This window comes from Exophiala spinifera (assembly GCF_000836115.1).
Source record: "Exophiala spinifera strain CBS 89968 unplaced genomic scaffold supercont1.2, whole genome shotgun sequence".
Classification (NCBI taxonomy): Eukaryota; Fungi; Ascomycota; class Eurotiomycetes; order Chaetothyriales; family Herpotrichiellaceae; genus Exophiala; species Exophiala spinifera.
The window spans coordinates 3,567,804-3,581,436 of NW_015622514.1; the positions used below are offsets into that span (position 1 = coordinate 3,567,804).

At 52.9% G+C, this 13,633-nt stretch overlaps 4 protein-coding genes across 4 annotated transcripts; 2 read left to right on the plus strand and 2 right to left on the minus strand.

Moving 5' to 3' along the window:
- Positions 1–155: 155 nt before the first annotated feature.
- Positions 156–3,311, minus strand: PV08_03597 (uncharacterized protein; the record flags this gene model as incomplete). Its single annotated transcript, XM_016377949.1, has 1 exon — positions 156–3,311. One exon carries the CDS (start codon positions 3,309–3,311, stop codon positions 156–158), a length of 3,156 nt encoding a protein of 1,051 aa, XP_016239519.1.
- A 924-nt stretch (positions 3,312–4,235) lies between these two features.
- Positions 4,236–6,707, plus strand: PV08_03598 (uncharacterized protein; the record flags this gene model as incomplete). The annotated part of the gene is made up of 2 exons (XM_016377950.1): positions 4,236–6,072; positions 6,124–6,707. The coding sequence occupies 2 exons, from the start codon at positions 4,236–4,238 to the stop codon at positions 6,705–6,707; spliced, it is 2,421 nt and encodes an 806-aa protein (XP_016239520.1).
- A 257-nt stretch (positions 6,708–6,964) lies between these two features.
- PV08_03599 (uncharacterized protein) lies at positions 6,965–8,768 on the minus strand (the record flags this gene model as incomplete). The annotated part of the gene is made up of 2 exons (XM_016377951.1): positions 6,965–7,668; positions 7,826–8,768. 2 exons carry the CDS (start codon positions 8,766–8,768, stop codon positions 6,965–6,967), a joined length of 1,647 nt encoding a protein of 548 aa, XP_016239521.1.
- An 873-nt stretch (positions 8,769–9,641) lies between these two features.
- PV08_03600 (uncharacterized protein) lies at positions 9,642–10,595 on the plus strand (the record flags this gene model as incomplete). The annotated part of the gene is made up of 1 exon (XM_016377952.1): positions 9,642–10,595. One exon carries the CDS (start codon positions 9,642–9,644, stop codon positions 10,593–10,595), a length of 954 nt encoding a protein of 317 aa, XP_016239522.1.
- Between the last annotated feature and the right edge of the window lie 3,038 nt (positions 10,596–13,633).

Below are 13,633 nucleotides of genomic sequence, written 5' to 3' on the forward strand. Positions count from 1 at the left end.
AGGAGAGACCGACCACACCACACCGAGACACACACGAATTCATATTCGGAAAAGGCCTCGTACGCAATCGAGGTAGGACCTCTGTCACGCCGTATCCAAGGTAGGCGCTCTCACGTAACAACACCCACCCGTCCGTCTTTCAGACCGCGCGGTACTCAGGCACCTGGTACTGTCGTGCGCAACCTAAGACCTCTGTCCGTCATGCTCTCGTGTAACCTCTTCAAACCCTCGGTTCCCAGCGCGGACGCCAGGTGAGGATCTGTGAACGCGAGCATGTGCATCTCCTTCGACCACGGACAAGCTCTGATCGCGGCGTAGAAGGTGTCGGTGAGGGCGGTGAGCCGTCGCCGATGCTGCTGGTTGTGGTGTCGTTGTAAAGCACGCCCGTCGTCGTCGTCGTCGTCGTTCTGATCGGCGTGTCGACGGTGGTGGGCCTGACGCACGCCCTTCGCCGACTCGAGATCCTTTCCGTCCCCGAGGCCGCCGCCACCGCCGGCATCGGCACTCTTGGTGCTTTCCCACGTGACATAGGACTTCCACGTATCGACGCACCACGGAGGTCCCGTCGTGGCCTCTTGGCTGCTCGTGGTCGTGGCTCGTTTGAACGCCGCGCGGACGCTGTGGTCTGTGCTTCCTGCGTACGAGGGACGGCCGAGTTCGACGAGAACGCCAAAGGACGAGGAGATGACGCCGCCACCACCCTCACCGCCGCGGGGGGCGGCGACGGCAGAACCTGCGCCCCTCGGTTCAACCGCGAGACCGTTGGCGTTCGTGTCGTCCCACTGGCGAAGACGATCTACCAGTCCTGACTTCTGCAAAAAGTAGTGATGCAGTGTCAGAAGGGTGGTGTTGTTCGGGAACAGTCGTGTCGAATCCGCAAGGACCTGCCGGGCTTCTTTCGGTCTAAATGGCTGTGCGTAGATCGACGAATGGGCATACACAAACTGCGCGCGGCGTTCGTGGACCTTTTCCGTCACCATCGACAGGTCCACCCCAGTGGTGCTCACCGTGGTCGTCTCTGTCTCTCGGAGAAGGTCACGGTACGCATCCAGTGCGTCCCCGAGGCGGAAGCCTCCATTGAGGTATTTTTGTAGAGCAAGAAGATCGGCAATGATCGGCAACGTCCGACCTGGGGAAGAGACCCGATGAGCCGAGTACTCTAGTCGTAGATGCCGCTCGATCTTGACCTGATTCGCCGCAGACGGCGCACTACCATTCGAGACTTGGGCTTGAAACCGGCCAAAGTCAAAGGGCTCATCGGTCATCATGCTTAGAAGAATTCTAGCGTGATGAAACCGTCTTTGTCTCATGTATGAAAAGATCCAATCTCTCCATAATCCCAACATATCCCGACGCCGACTTTCCAAAGGCAAAGGCAGGCCATGCTGCATGGACAGAGCAGTTGACCATACCTTTTCTGCCGCCCCAAAAGTACCGGCTTCATTCTCGACCAAGGCATACACGTTGTACAGACGGAGGCTGTTGGGGTTCTTCTTGAGGAACGACTTGGCTTGTTTTCGAGCCGATCTGGGATCAATCCCGGCATCGAGAGCTATGGCGTACTCCATCATGTTCTCATTCGGTGCATGGCGATTCGAAGTGACGCGCGCAATTTGGGAGACTCCCCGCCGGACAAAGTCCGGTACGAGGTGTACTGGTCGTTGGGAGGAGGATGGAATCGTGTCCAAGTCCGAAGAGGCCATTATCGATTTCATTGTCCGAAACACGTCATGGAGTGAAGTGGCGACAACAGTAGTGTCGGCATGCTTCTTCCCGGTCAACATGTCTGGATCCGAAAAGGCAAGACTCGAAGTATAGATAAATGGATCTTCTTTCCATTTCTGAGGTTCCCGCAAGAGATGGCATGGCGGCAGACCGAGGAACAACAAGAAGGCATCTTGAAGGAGTTCTGTCCCTCGCTTCGATTCAGTTGAGAAGATAAACTCCTGAATGTCTGAAAATAAGAGAATCCGATAGGGATCATCATCGGGTACGTCGTCCAGAGCTCGGGCCGGGAGGCTTGCATACTTCTCCAGATAAATCTCGGCGTGTGCCCACGCAGTGAAATCGTGGGCGCCCACCTTGGGAGGCTCCTTGTCGACCTTGGGCTCGGGTTCAACGTGCGAATTTGAGTACCACCCTGTTGCTCCGTCTTCTCCAATGCGCGGCACTTCCGAAGACCAAAATTGCTCAAACTCTGATAGAAGCGTATCGGTCGCCAACTCGCAGGGTCGGAAGAGATTAAACTCTAGCACGGCCTGCCAAAGGCCGATTGCTCGCTCGGTGAAGCCAGATTGCCAAAGAAGCAAAGTTAAGCGAAGAAGGAGGTAGATGCATTGCGAGTCCCGGAAAGAGCCATCCTCCGATGAAGAGAACTTGGCCAGACAAGTCCTATACACATGCAAGCATGAGTCCAAGTTGAACCTCACTGCATTGCTCTGGATAAAGTTTAGATACAGTATCCACAAATCAAAAGTTGAGTCTTTGTCGAGAAAAGGTTGCCACTGCGAGGCTTGCTTTTGAACATCCCAGATCTTGCTGCCCTCCTGCATTAGACCCAGGATCAAGGCATGTCGCCCGGCGGGATCTTTGACATTAGATAGTGCTTGTTCGTACAATGAAATTCTGATATCAGCGAGACTCCGCGATGTCGCAGCACTATGTGTGCGATATTCGTGGCGGGCACTAAAGGAGACTTGTTGATATTTGATAAAAGTGAGCCATGCATTCACATCTTCAGGGCGTTCGGTGGTGGCCCGAGAGAGTTCCATGTGGCGCTGGTGAATAGGGTCATTTTTGAAAGCATCAAACGCGTCATGTTCAGATTTACCACGTTGTCTATCTTCTCCATCGGACAGGTCACTGGAGTCCGCCGAAGATGCACTTCCATCCAGGTCCGTCGACAAACGCCGCCTCTTCTTCGGTCGACTATCAGAGAACCTCAAAAAATCCCTCTGGAGATCATCGTTTTGACTGGGACTGCTGGGGACTCTGATGAGCAAGTCATCGCTCTCGGGGATGGCGGAAAGCAGAGACTGCTTGCGCGACTTTCGTCCCGAGTCGAGTCCAACGTCCTGGACCTCACGGCGAGTGTCAGACTTCGAAACAATGCGATAATTGGGACTGAGACCAATTAATGCACCCCCCCCTGAAGTGTAGTATCGTGGGATGGCATAGCGATCTGGAGAAGCATATTCCAGATTACGTCTGTCCCCTCTCCGATCCTCGACGAACCATGAAGACGCGTTGTGTTTGGCGTTGGACGAAATTGGAGTGCTTTGATGCCGTATTTCTTGGTGATGTGAAGGCATGATGGCGTTCGTATGTTGTCGCGGCCAGACGCACCGTTGGTTCGTTAGACGGGCAGTGCTTGGCGTCCAGCTGCCACGCTGTTCATGGCAATGTTCTAGAACGTTGCCTGTCCATCACGTAAAAGTGTATCTTGGTGCTTGGGAGGTTTTTGGCCCCCCGAGGAGACTGTTGTCTAGACCTGCTGGACCAGGTCAGAGCGTCCAACAATGCGACGAATGGCGGCGAAATTGTAGCGAAATGCCAAGAGTACGGGGACGTACATGTCGAAACCCAAGTCACGTGTCCTTCCACCGTGTTCGAGAGGAGCGTCAACGAGGCTGCGAGTTACGTGGCTTGGAGTAAAAACAAGAGGACGAAGAAAGGTATGAAGATGTTGAAGTGAGTAACTCGCTCGTGTTGATGTAGGCGCCATGTAACTCGTGCGTTCTCCTACGCGACCCTTGAGACACAATCATCTCTCCGCAGAGAAGGCCTATGGAGAACCCCAAGACAGAGGGTCAAGATAGGGTTCGGTTTATTAACCGGAGCACGATTCTAGCTGAGGTCGTTAGCGAGCCATTGGGGGCTGCCTTATAGGCTGTTAGGGGCCCATAAACGTACGGTCCCGCCTTTTGCGCCCTGAAGAATTGGGGGCCAAGGCTCACTAGTCTCGCCAACGTCGCCTATAAGATTTGTGTCTAGACACACCAACTGCGTCACGGTGGCTGTTCGGCCCTTCCAGGCCCAGAATCCTGTGTCGTCGCCTCTCAAGGATTTTCTTCCTACTCATGCCTGGCACAAGAGGCTCTAGAAAACCTGGTGCATTTTGCACGCCCATCCCGGCTCAAAGGGAAGTTCCCTTGAATGAAAAGCGGCATCTGCCATGTGCTGAACAATTCTCCCTGCAGCATTCTTGAACCACCTGATAATCCACAAAGGCGGCCATGGACACACCTCCCTCCAAACGAAAATCCTCCTTCGGATCTGATGGCCCCGTATTGTTTTCGAAGAGGATCAAACCGCTCAGAGAAGAGCCTGCTCATTACAGCGATGCAGTGCGTAAGAAGCTCACATCAACCTCCCGCACCGGGCAGGCCTGCGATCGCTGCAAAGAGCGCAAGATGAAATGTGACACCGATCCCATTGCCTGTGGCCCCTGTCGCCAAAAGCTATTGCGTTGCTATACCACCGACAGAGTAACCAAGCAGGCAAGAGAAAGAGGCGAGACAGATCGAGCAGAAAATGAGTTGCTATTCTTGAGGGATCAGCTGGCTGCGTATCAGTTAAAATATGGACCTCTACAGAGTTCAGATCTCAATGTGTCATTGACGGAGACGCCGACATTAAAAGAGAAAATACCGGTACATTCTTCAGCCTCATTACCAGATGCGCATTACGTTGGCTGGCCTGCTCCAGACCACTGTGAACCAATGCGTTCTGGTCCAGTGCAGGGTACGGTTGTCGATGTCTTGGATGGCCAGATAGATATTGCGGACTGGGAATGTGAAATGATGAAAGACTATCCTAAAGACACCATGAACAGATTCAATCTCTCAGCAACATCCATCATCAATACCATCTGTGGCTATCAGCGGATTGAGGATCCCAGACCGCCGCCTAAGGAGCAGGCTTTACGAGACGCCAACCACTTTCTAGTCATCATGGCCCAATATGTTCCCATCGTTCACCAGTCGAGCTTCATGGACCTGGTACATAGGTTCTTCGATGTTCCTGAATTTCTGACACCGGCAGAGCGCGTTCAGGTGTACATGTTGTTTGCCATCATAACTCATCAAACAGCTGTGCGAAATCATTTGCATTCAGCTGATAGGTTCGAGGAATCCCACCGGTACTTCCATGTCGCACTTGGGCATGATCGCGACCTATTCCACGATCGATCTCTTGCTTCCATGCAAGCACTGGCAATGATCTGTGTCCATCTTCGGAACCTGCCCAAGCCTGGAATATCTTGGGTTTACTGCCACAAAATCCTCGTACGCGCTATCGAACTGGAATACCACCGAGATCCTGACAAGATTCGGCTGCCCGAGGCTGAGAGAGATCCTTTGTCAAAACAGCTTCGAATACGGGTCTTCCATGTGATTCTCGGCATCTGTGTGACAACTGGCTGTAGAGTTGGGTTACCTGCCCCTTGGCACTTTCAACACATGGACGTACCTCTTCCAAGGGCGATAAAGGACTCGGAGATCTCTAGACATGGCGTCGCGGCTCAGCTGTCAGGTTTGTGTGACTTTTGGCCGTGTTTGCATCTTGCGAAGTTACTCCCTCTGCTCACAGAACTTCACAACAACATTGTTGCAGTGAGGAAACCTGCGGCAGAGTACCTCCAGACGGTCGAGGCTCTCAACACCAAGATCCTAGCATGGCGCCAGGATTGGGAAGACACGATCAAATTCGAAGCTAAGCAGGTGAATCTCCATGTCGCAGGTCTCCTCATCGAGACCTGGGCCGCCGAGTATCAACTAAATCTCTTTCATCCCGTATGTTGTACAAGCGATGATCCAGAGGTTCATGAACGACATCTGGATATCTGCCACAAGGCCGCCAGGCGTCTCCTACAAGCGTTTCATACGCTTTCGAGCCGATACAAGGGCGTGGACTTTACCTGGCATTCGACCCTTGCCTATGCAACCGGGTTCGGAATCACATTGTTTGTGTACAGGAGGAAGACAACGCCCGTCACGTCAGAACAGTTTGAGGCCATGCGTAATGAGCTGAAAGGCTGGATATCCCTGATGGCTTATGCTGATCTTGTTCTAAGTAAGATTTACATGCTTGGGAGCACCGCTGCTTGTGCTAACATCGCAATAGGGACCGGAAATCACCTTCAACGTCAGTTTCAGCCGCGGGTACAATCTCTTGAGGATCAATACCGGCAACTGGTTTTCGACGACAAGGCCTCAGTCACACCGCTGCCGTTCAATGCCGTCAACGGCTCATATGGTCCCCAGTTCAAACACCCCAAACCTGAATCCGAGACGCTTTTTTCGTACCTCGACCCCCACGCTACTCCCGTGCAGCAAAAAAACAGTCTACCACAACCGCAATTCACACAAAATCAGATACCTGCCGGAGTACCGCAACAGTGGCCATCGCCTTTCTCGATTCTCCCTCAGCCGATCGCACCGTCTCAAATTTCACCGCCCCTATTTTCGACCTTCTCGCAGTCGTCGAATGCGGCTTTGACGACTGCGCCGTTGCAAACAGTGCCCACGTCCTTGGCGTCTTTGCTCAATGACTCTAGCAGCATGTACGTCAGCTATCCTACGCCGCCGCAATCCCAGAATGGGTTGAACGGAGATTCGTACATGTCGTTCCAGCCAAGTCATTACTTTGATGGACCTGGGCCTTTGACTTGGCCGTTAATCTCAATGCCTCCTACGACTAGGTCGTAAGGGTAACCGTAGGGCAGGTTTTCACCTTGACACAAAAACTTTGTCACATTCGAGTAGTCTATATATATATATATATATATACCCATGGACAAAATCAATAATGACATTGAACGGCCTAATCTTTAATATTGCTATCTTTTTTCATTGATACTAATAACGTAGTTTTATCTAGCAGCTGGTTAGTAGTTGGATTGGTGCTGGGGATATTTTGATACTACGGTGTTGCCCTTCCGGCTTTCTTTGACGCGTAGTAGAGATCATCCCAAAACATCCCTGACAACCTGAACGTACGTCTTGTTCGTGCCTGCACCGTCGACGGGAGCACCACTCCTGATCTCGTACGCGCCATCCCAAAACATGGCTCCTGCCACGTTGGGCAGACGCAACGCCTTGACCTGTTCCAGTATATCCTTGTACTGTGCAACGGTCACGTACCCGGTCCCTGCGGCGCCGAAGGCAGGCGTGCCGACGAGGAGTCTCGGGTATGTGACGCCGTTGTTGATGTTCATGAAGCCAGTGTTGTCGTCATTGTCGTCGTCGCCGCCGCCGCCGCCGTTGCTGCTGGCGCCAGGTGCCGCGTCGCCAAAGGAAGCTGGAGGGATCTGAGTTCTACGAGTGGAAAGAGAGGCGCGTGACCTTTTCCGCCGCGGTGGTGATCTTGGCCTGGACGATGGTCCCGGGCCGCCGTGTACGGCTGGAAGGAGGAGGCTGCTCGACCACGAAGTCAGGGAGTCGAGAAAGCCTTGGCCTGAGCCGAGTTGGCACGACGGGTTGTTGTAGAACTGCACGTTGAAGAAGTCGACCACGTCGAGAAGCCCGGGAACGAGGATCGATTGGTCTGGTTGAGGGCATTGAGGGGCCGCGGAGAGGTAGTATGATTTTGCGGAGTCGGTGGCCATGAGGGTCCGAAGGGCAGCCATCAGGGATGGCATGTATTGAGCGTTGGAGGGGTTTTCATTGTCTGTAATGATGATAACCCCCGGCAGAGTCATCAGTTAGCCAAGGGGCACTTTGCGCAACGCTGGGGAACCACGGGGAGAAAGGAACGGAAAGGGGAAAGGGGATTGCCTAGGAGTGCTGTCCTTGTCCTTGCTTCTTTGTGGTTCTTCGTTACATACCTAGATCAATCCCGTCGAGGACCACGCTGCCGTAGGGACGCAGCGGTGCGGTCGCGGCGTCGGTACCGCCGAGGAACAAATTCCATAGCAATTGGGCTGCTTGTGTAGCTTGGTCGGTGCTCGAGATCTGCAGGTTGGAGTATATGCCGCCCATGCTGATGAGGACTTTTTTGCCCAGAGACTGGCACGAGGAGATCTGGACGGCGAATCCGTCACCTACGCAGTCCAGCAGCCCTGTCGCACCGGCGTTTTGTTGCGCGGCGCTGGGTGCCCAGCAGTTGGATGCCATGTTCATGCTCGGGTAGCCCCCTTTGCCGAAGAGGCTGGTGATGAAGGCTAGGATGACCACGTCGACCGAAGGATCCGAGCAGACCTGCGTCAGAGTGACGGTCTTCGTCAGGTCTGTTTGGGAGTAGTACACGATATTGAGGTCGGAGGCCTGTGGGTTGAAGGCGTATGTGCCAGAGGGCGTTTGCTGGCTAGATGAGGAGGAGGAGGATGCTGCCGCCGTTGGTGTACTGGAAGGTCCCGGTGTCGGATAGCTGCCATGGCTGTTGGCAAACGTTATCGGGTACACCGTGGGATGTGAGGATCCCGAAGCAATGACTGGAGGGCCGATGTTGTATTCACGTTGGATGAGTGCCCAGAGCGTGTTGAGACTAGAGGTGAGCTGATTAGCGACGTCGGCGAGTTGAGCCTCGAAGTCTGAAGGGGGCTCTCGTTGCGAGAGCCGTAGTGGTTTCCAGTATGATGATCGAGCTGCACTGTCTCGTGGTCCAAGGCCTGCGAAATGGTGCTCCTGTTTACTTTCAATCGTGTTGAGGGGGTCGTGGGCGCGCTTTGCGATGTCGTCGTTCCACTCCGAGCCCGAGGCGAGAACGAGGTTGGCGTAGACGTTTACAAGGCATAAGATGGGAATCAGGAAGAATCTAGAGCATGGCATTTTGACATATCATTGACTCACAGAGAAAGATGCAGCGCCAATGCATCATGGACTCGTCGGACTTATACCACAAGATGCACAAACCTGGGTGGTGTGAAACATTCTCCATTCCAAAGGGTGGAAGGTTGCTTGAGCGTGCAGGAATTTGTGGCATTCTGCGCCAGACTTGCCCCGTGCTCTATCTCGCATTCCAACAGGAATCCTGTGTACTTCCAGCACCGTCTTTGACATGCATAGACGCTGGATACGATGAGTATGAGCAATACATAAGTCCAAAGCCGCAGGACATAAGCGGAGGTGTTACCTAATTGACCTCTGGTGACTTCTCAGTATGTGGGTGACCTTCTCATACCGCCGGCAAGAACACAAAAGTTGCAGAGCTTCCGGGGGATGTTTGTGCCAACTGTACCAAAAGCACAGTCGCCCCGATCCAGGGTCTCAGATCACCAGGGGCCATAGACGATCAACGGTTCTCCATCCGTTCCAACGATTGTTTATCCACGGTAACCTCATTATCCTATCCGGGGAGTTCAAGGGCGGTCGGTACCCAAAACCTGAGACTTTTACCTCTTGGGTGCTAGAGGAGTCGTGTACAATTCGAAGTAAAAAAGAAGTCTTGTTCCCGGTGACCGGTCTCTTTGACGAGCTCTTACGTGCGAAACGAAGGCGGCCCTAGCGTCAAGAACATCTCGGACGGAGAATCAAACTCCGGCGGCCTCAGTGTACCGCACGTTAGCCATCACAAGGAATAGTGACACAATGGAGTATATCAATGCCGCTGCTCTCTTCTGTAGCTAAGTCTATCATGCAACCACGGCACCCAAATCATACCAGCACTCAAACTATAAGCAACTTCACCTTAATCGCCTCAAAATGTCACCACAGACCTACGAGACCCAGCGCGCCTGGAAAAACGTCCAAGAGTTCCTCCCGCAACGTCTCCATTTCAGTAAAGAACACCAGCCGGTTGAAGAGTGGTGGGAGAATCGAGGGCATATAATTCACCTTGATCGATGGAAGAACCCAGGGGCTAAGATTCGACTCATCCTGCATCATGGTGTCGGCACAAATGGAAGACAAATGTCTATGATTCTAGGTGTCCCCTTACATCAGGCCGGCTTCGAGCTTGTCGCTGTCGATATGCCTGGATACGGGCGCACACAGGTTGCGAAGGGCGTTGTATACTCATATGACGACTGGGTCAGTATCGCCAACGACTTTGTCAACTTCGAGCTCGAGCATGATAAGCGCCCCATCGTGCTTTATGGCCTTTCTGCAGGCGGCATGTTGACTTATCACACGGCGGCGGTCAACAAGAGAGTTAGTGGCATCATTGGCATGACCTTCCTTGACCAACGAATTCAGCAAGTCGCCGACGAAACAGCGCGAAACATGTTCATGGCCCGCGTCGGCCTCCCCATGACACGTTTATGCAACAATCCACTTACCAAGAAGATTTCTGTCCCTATGTGGCTGGCGAGTAAGATGTCGGCGTTGGCCAATGACCCTAAAGCCCTAGCCATCATGCTGGCGGATCCGTCGTCGGCTGGCTCGTGGAAGTCGATGCGGTTTTTAGCGACATACTCGTCATATAAGCCTGCGATTGAGCCGGAGGATTTCAACATCTGTCCAGTTCTGTTGACGCAGCCAGCCGAAGATGTTTGGACACCACTCCATCTGAGCGAAGCCTTTCTGCCCAAGATCAAGAAAGTACCTGTCAAGACTGTGATGTTGGAAAATGCTGGCCATTACCCTCTGGAAGACCCCGGGTTGCAGCAGCTGGCTGATGCTATCATTCAGTTTTTGACGGAGTTGTCGCCAAAATAGACGGTGCGGTAGTCGAGGCAAGGATAGACGAAGCGGTAGATACCTGACCTACTAATTGGGCTTTCGATAGAGACTTAATAACCGTGTATTTTTCTGTGTATCGCAACCATTCTGCTAAGCGCGAGTCGATTTGGGAAGACAAATTTGACCTTGAAACAAAGCGAAAGCGGACGCATGGGTGACAGGAACACGCCAGGGCGCTAGCCCCGATAAGGCTATAGTATACGGATATATGTTGCAACTTTATGTACCGATACCCCTGGGCCCATTCCTGTGATATATCTTGTGATTTGAGGAGGAAACAGGTTGCTAGCAAATTTATATGGCAAAGGCTTCCCTCCTTGCATGACTTGTTGCATTCCTTGCTATAGTCTCAGCCTGTCAAGTGACGATATTCGACGTTCAATCAGATCGATTCCAACTACCATTGAAACGTCCCTGGGATGGCAGCGCTAGACCCTTCTCCTCGTCCTCATCGTCGTCGACGTCCTCTGCGTCCCCTGTTGCCGTCTATCTCTGTCTTGACTATCTCCTTGCCTCCTCTATTGCTTGTTCTAATCTCCTGAAAGTGCTAGACATTCGTCGGTCGTCTTGGCAGACAGAGAGTGTGATCAGCTTTGGCCGTGGCGTCCTCCGACCCGGCTTCACTACTTGAGATATTCTGCTTGTCGTCCCATGTCATTGCTCTGATTGTGCACGACTTTTGCAAAGGACCAGAAACAAGGCAATCGTCGTGCTACCTGATGGCCATCCAGCCCAGATAGGTAACTCTCTTCCTTTGGTAAGCCTCCAGTCGGCCGTGCTGTAAATGTCGACGCACACAACAAATCTTTTGTTGAGAACTTACTGCGACTAAAACTGCGGTCGTCTCTGAGACCCTCCAAGATTCACGCGTCGCAACTGCTCTCTCTCGGCCGGGGCAGATCTGTTGGTCTCATGCTTTTTGACTTGACGGTGCAAATAATGCTCTCTGAGCCATGTCCTGTATTGGATCAGTCAATCCTGGAAGATGGATCTACCGCATATGCAGGGCGCCTCAAGCAGTAGCCCCTGCGGCTGTGTTACACCAGGACCCCTTCCTGTGGAACTACGCAGTACTCAAGCGAGCTGACAGCGTCATGAGAATCTCGACGTCGCTCAGGGTCATCTGCCGCCTTTTGTTCAGACATCTTTCTGCAAAGCCAAGGCTGGCCAGCCTACTTGGAGCCAGGGACGATATGATCGCGCCGTCCGACAGGTATGACCCGGTTGGTACTGAGTATCATTCCGACTAAAGGACAAGCCGGACGTCAGTAGTGGGCGAAAACTGCGATCCTTCAACTCTTGCATGAGAGTGTCATCTGCATGGCGTCTAATGCAGGTGTCCTCACCTGGAAAGCAGGTACACTCAGTGTTACTTCAGGTTCGAGGATGCCCAACCCTTCCGCATCCGAGCGCAATCTCGGATCTGGTAAGGCCTCCAGTCTGGACATGGGCCATGGCACAACGCAGGCCCGAATAAGCTGTTCGCAGTAGTATTGACCCAGGTGACTTCAGGTTCATTGTCACACTACTTAGGGAGTACAGGAATTCAAAGCTCAACGACTCAAGTGCTCAGCCAGACCAGCCTCGCAAGTGATCATCGGCTGGGTGTAGTTTCAATCTTCTTACCATCAGGACACCGTACTGCTGTTCAAGCATCCAAAACTCCCTCTCTGGTCGGCGCCGGAAGAAAATCAACTTCCGAAGTCGGCGAAGTCACTCCAACGTACGGAGTACCTGGGACCTTTGACAGGACTAGGGATCAATTTTGAGGTTGGTAAAGCCAACTACCGAGACCGGGCGATTCGAGTACCCTTGTAACAGCTTGCAACTCCGTCGAGAGAAAGGAAACAGCCCCGAGCCGTCCCGCTTGGTGGCGCCGTTAGGGAAGGCTCGGCTAGTAGGCGAGTGTTGTGCTCAGCCGCAGGGTTGATCGAAGGCCGTACAATTTTGCTAGGCCATGCGGCCTTCCACTAGTTAGTCCATCATGATGTGTATGAAGAACGGGCCTGCAAGATGAAGACTTTGCACAATGGCCTCTCGGGATGGCCTTTCCGACGCACGAGAATGGTCATCGAATCCTCTCGACAGCTCTTGGAACTCGTTCCCTGACCGGATATGGCTCTTCCCACGCTACAAGGCGCCCATCATTGGACAAACCTTGCATGAGGAATGCAAGTGAGAGGATCTACCAACATTGCCGACCGTGGTACGCAGTATAAAGACTCCTGTTCCGGCGACTCGCAGCATGCCACTCTTATACCTAGCGTCTGCAGATAAAGTTTCTTGCAGACGGAGCAAGCTTTCTGAGTGAAAAACTGAACAGCTTTCCGACTACCCGCAATGAATGCCCACCTTCGGCAGCTGTATTAAATTTGGCCAACGGCGTTTCACTGTTCATGCTTGCCGATTACATACTGTACATACAGTCAGAACATCATGAGCGACTGAGTGAGCGCGCGCATGTGTGTGGAAAAGCTTCTCCCCCAACAAACCAGTAACGAAACCCCTGTCGTGATCAAGATCATGCAGGTCACGGCCAAGTTTGTCACCTAAGTGTGTCACATATGCGCAAGCAGCGACACGTATGATATCCCTCACGACACCTTGTCACCGCTATACAACGGATTGAGATCCCCTTGCGATCTGCGATGGCCAGCGCACAAGTAGACCGCGGATATGGATGTGTACTCATGAGGCAGACATGGGCGAAACTCTGGTCATACAGACAAGGCGCAATACTCATTTACCGGCAGTTTTCTAGTGTCTCAGTTTCACCCTCGTTCATGCACAAAAACACTCTTACGTTCACTTTTCAGAGATGCCTCCAGTCTAGACATGGAAGGTTCAGTGCTGACCGCTCATTGCATCGACATCACCAACAGCCACCAAGCGATGCAGTGCATAAACGCCCGTCTGGGCCATACCTGCTTCCCTCTGCTGCCGACTCCCCTCGTCCCTCGTCCATTGCATGAGAAGCGAGTCGGCACAGAATCATGTTCATGCTGTGTGACCAA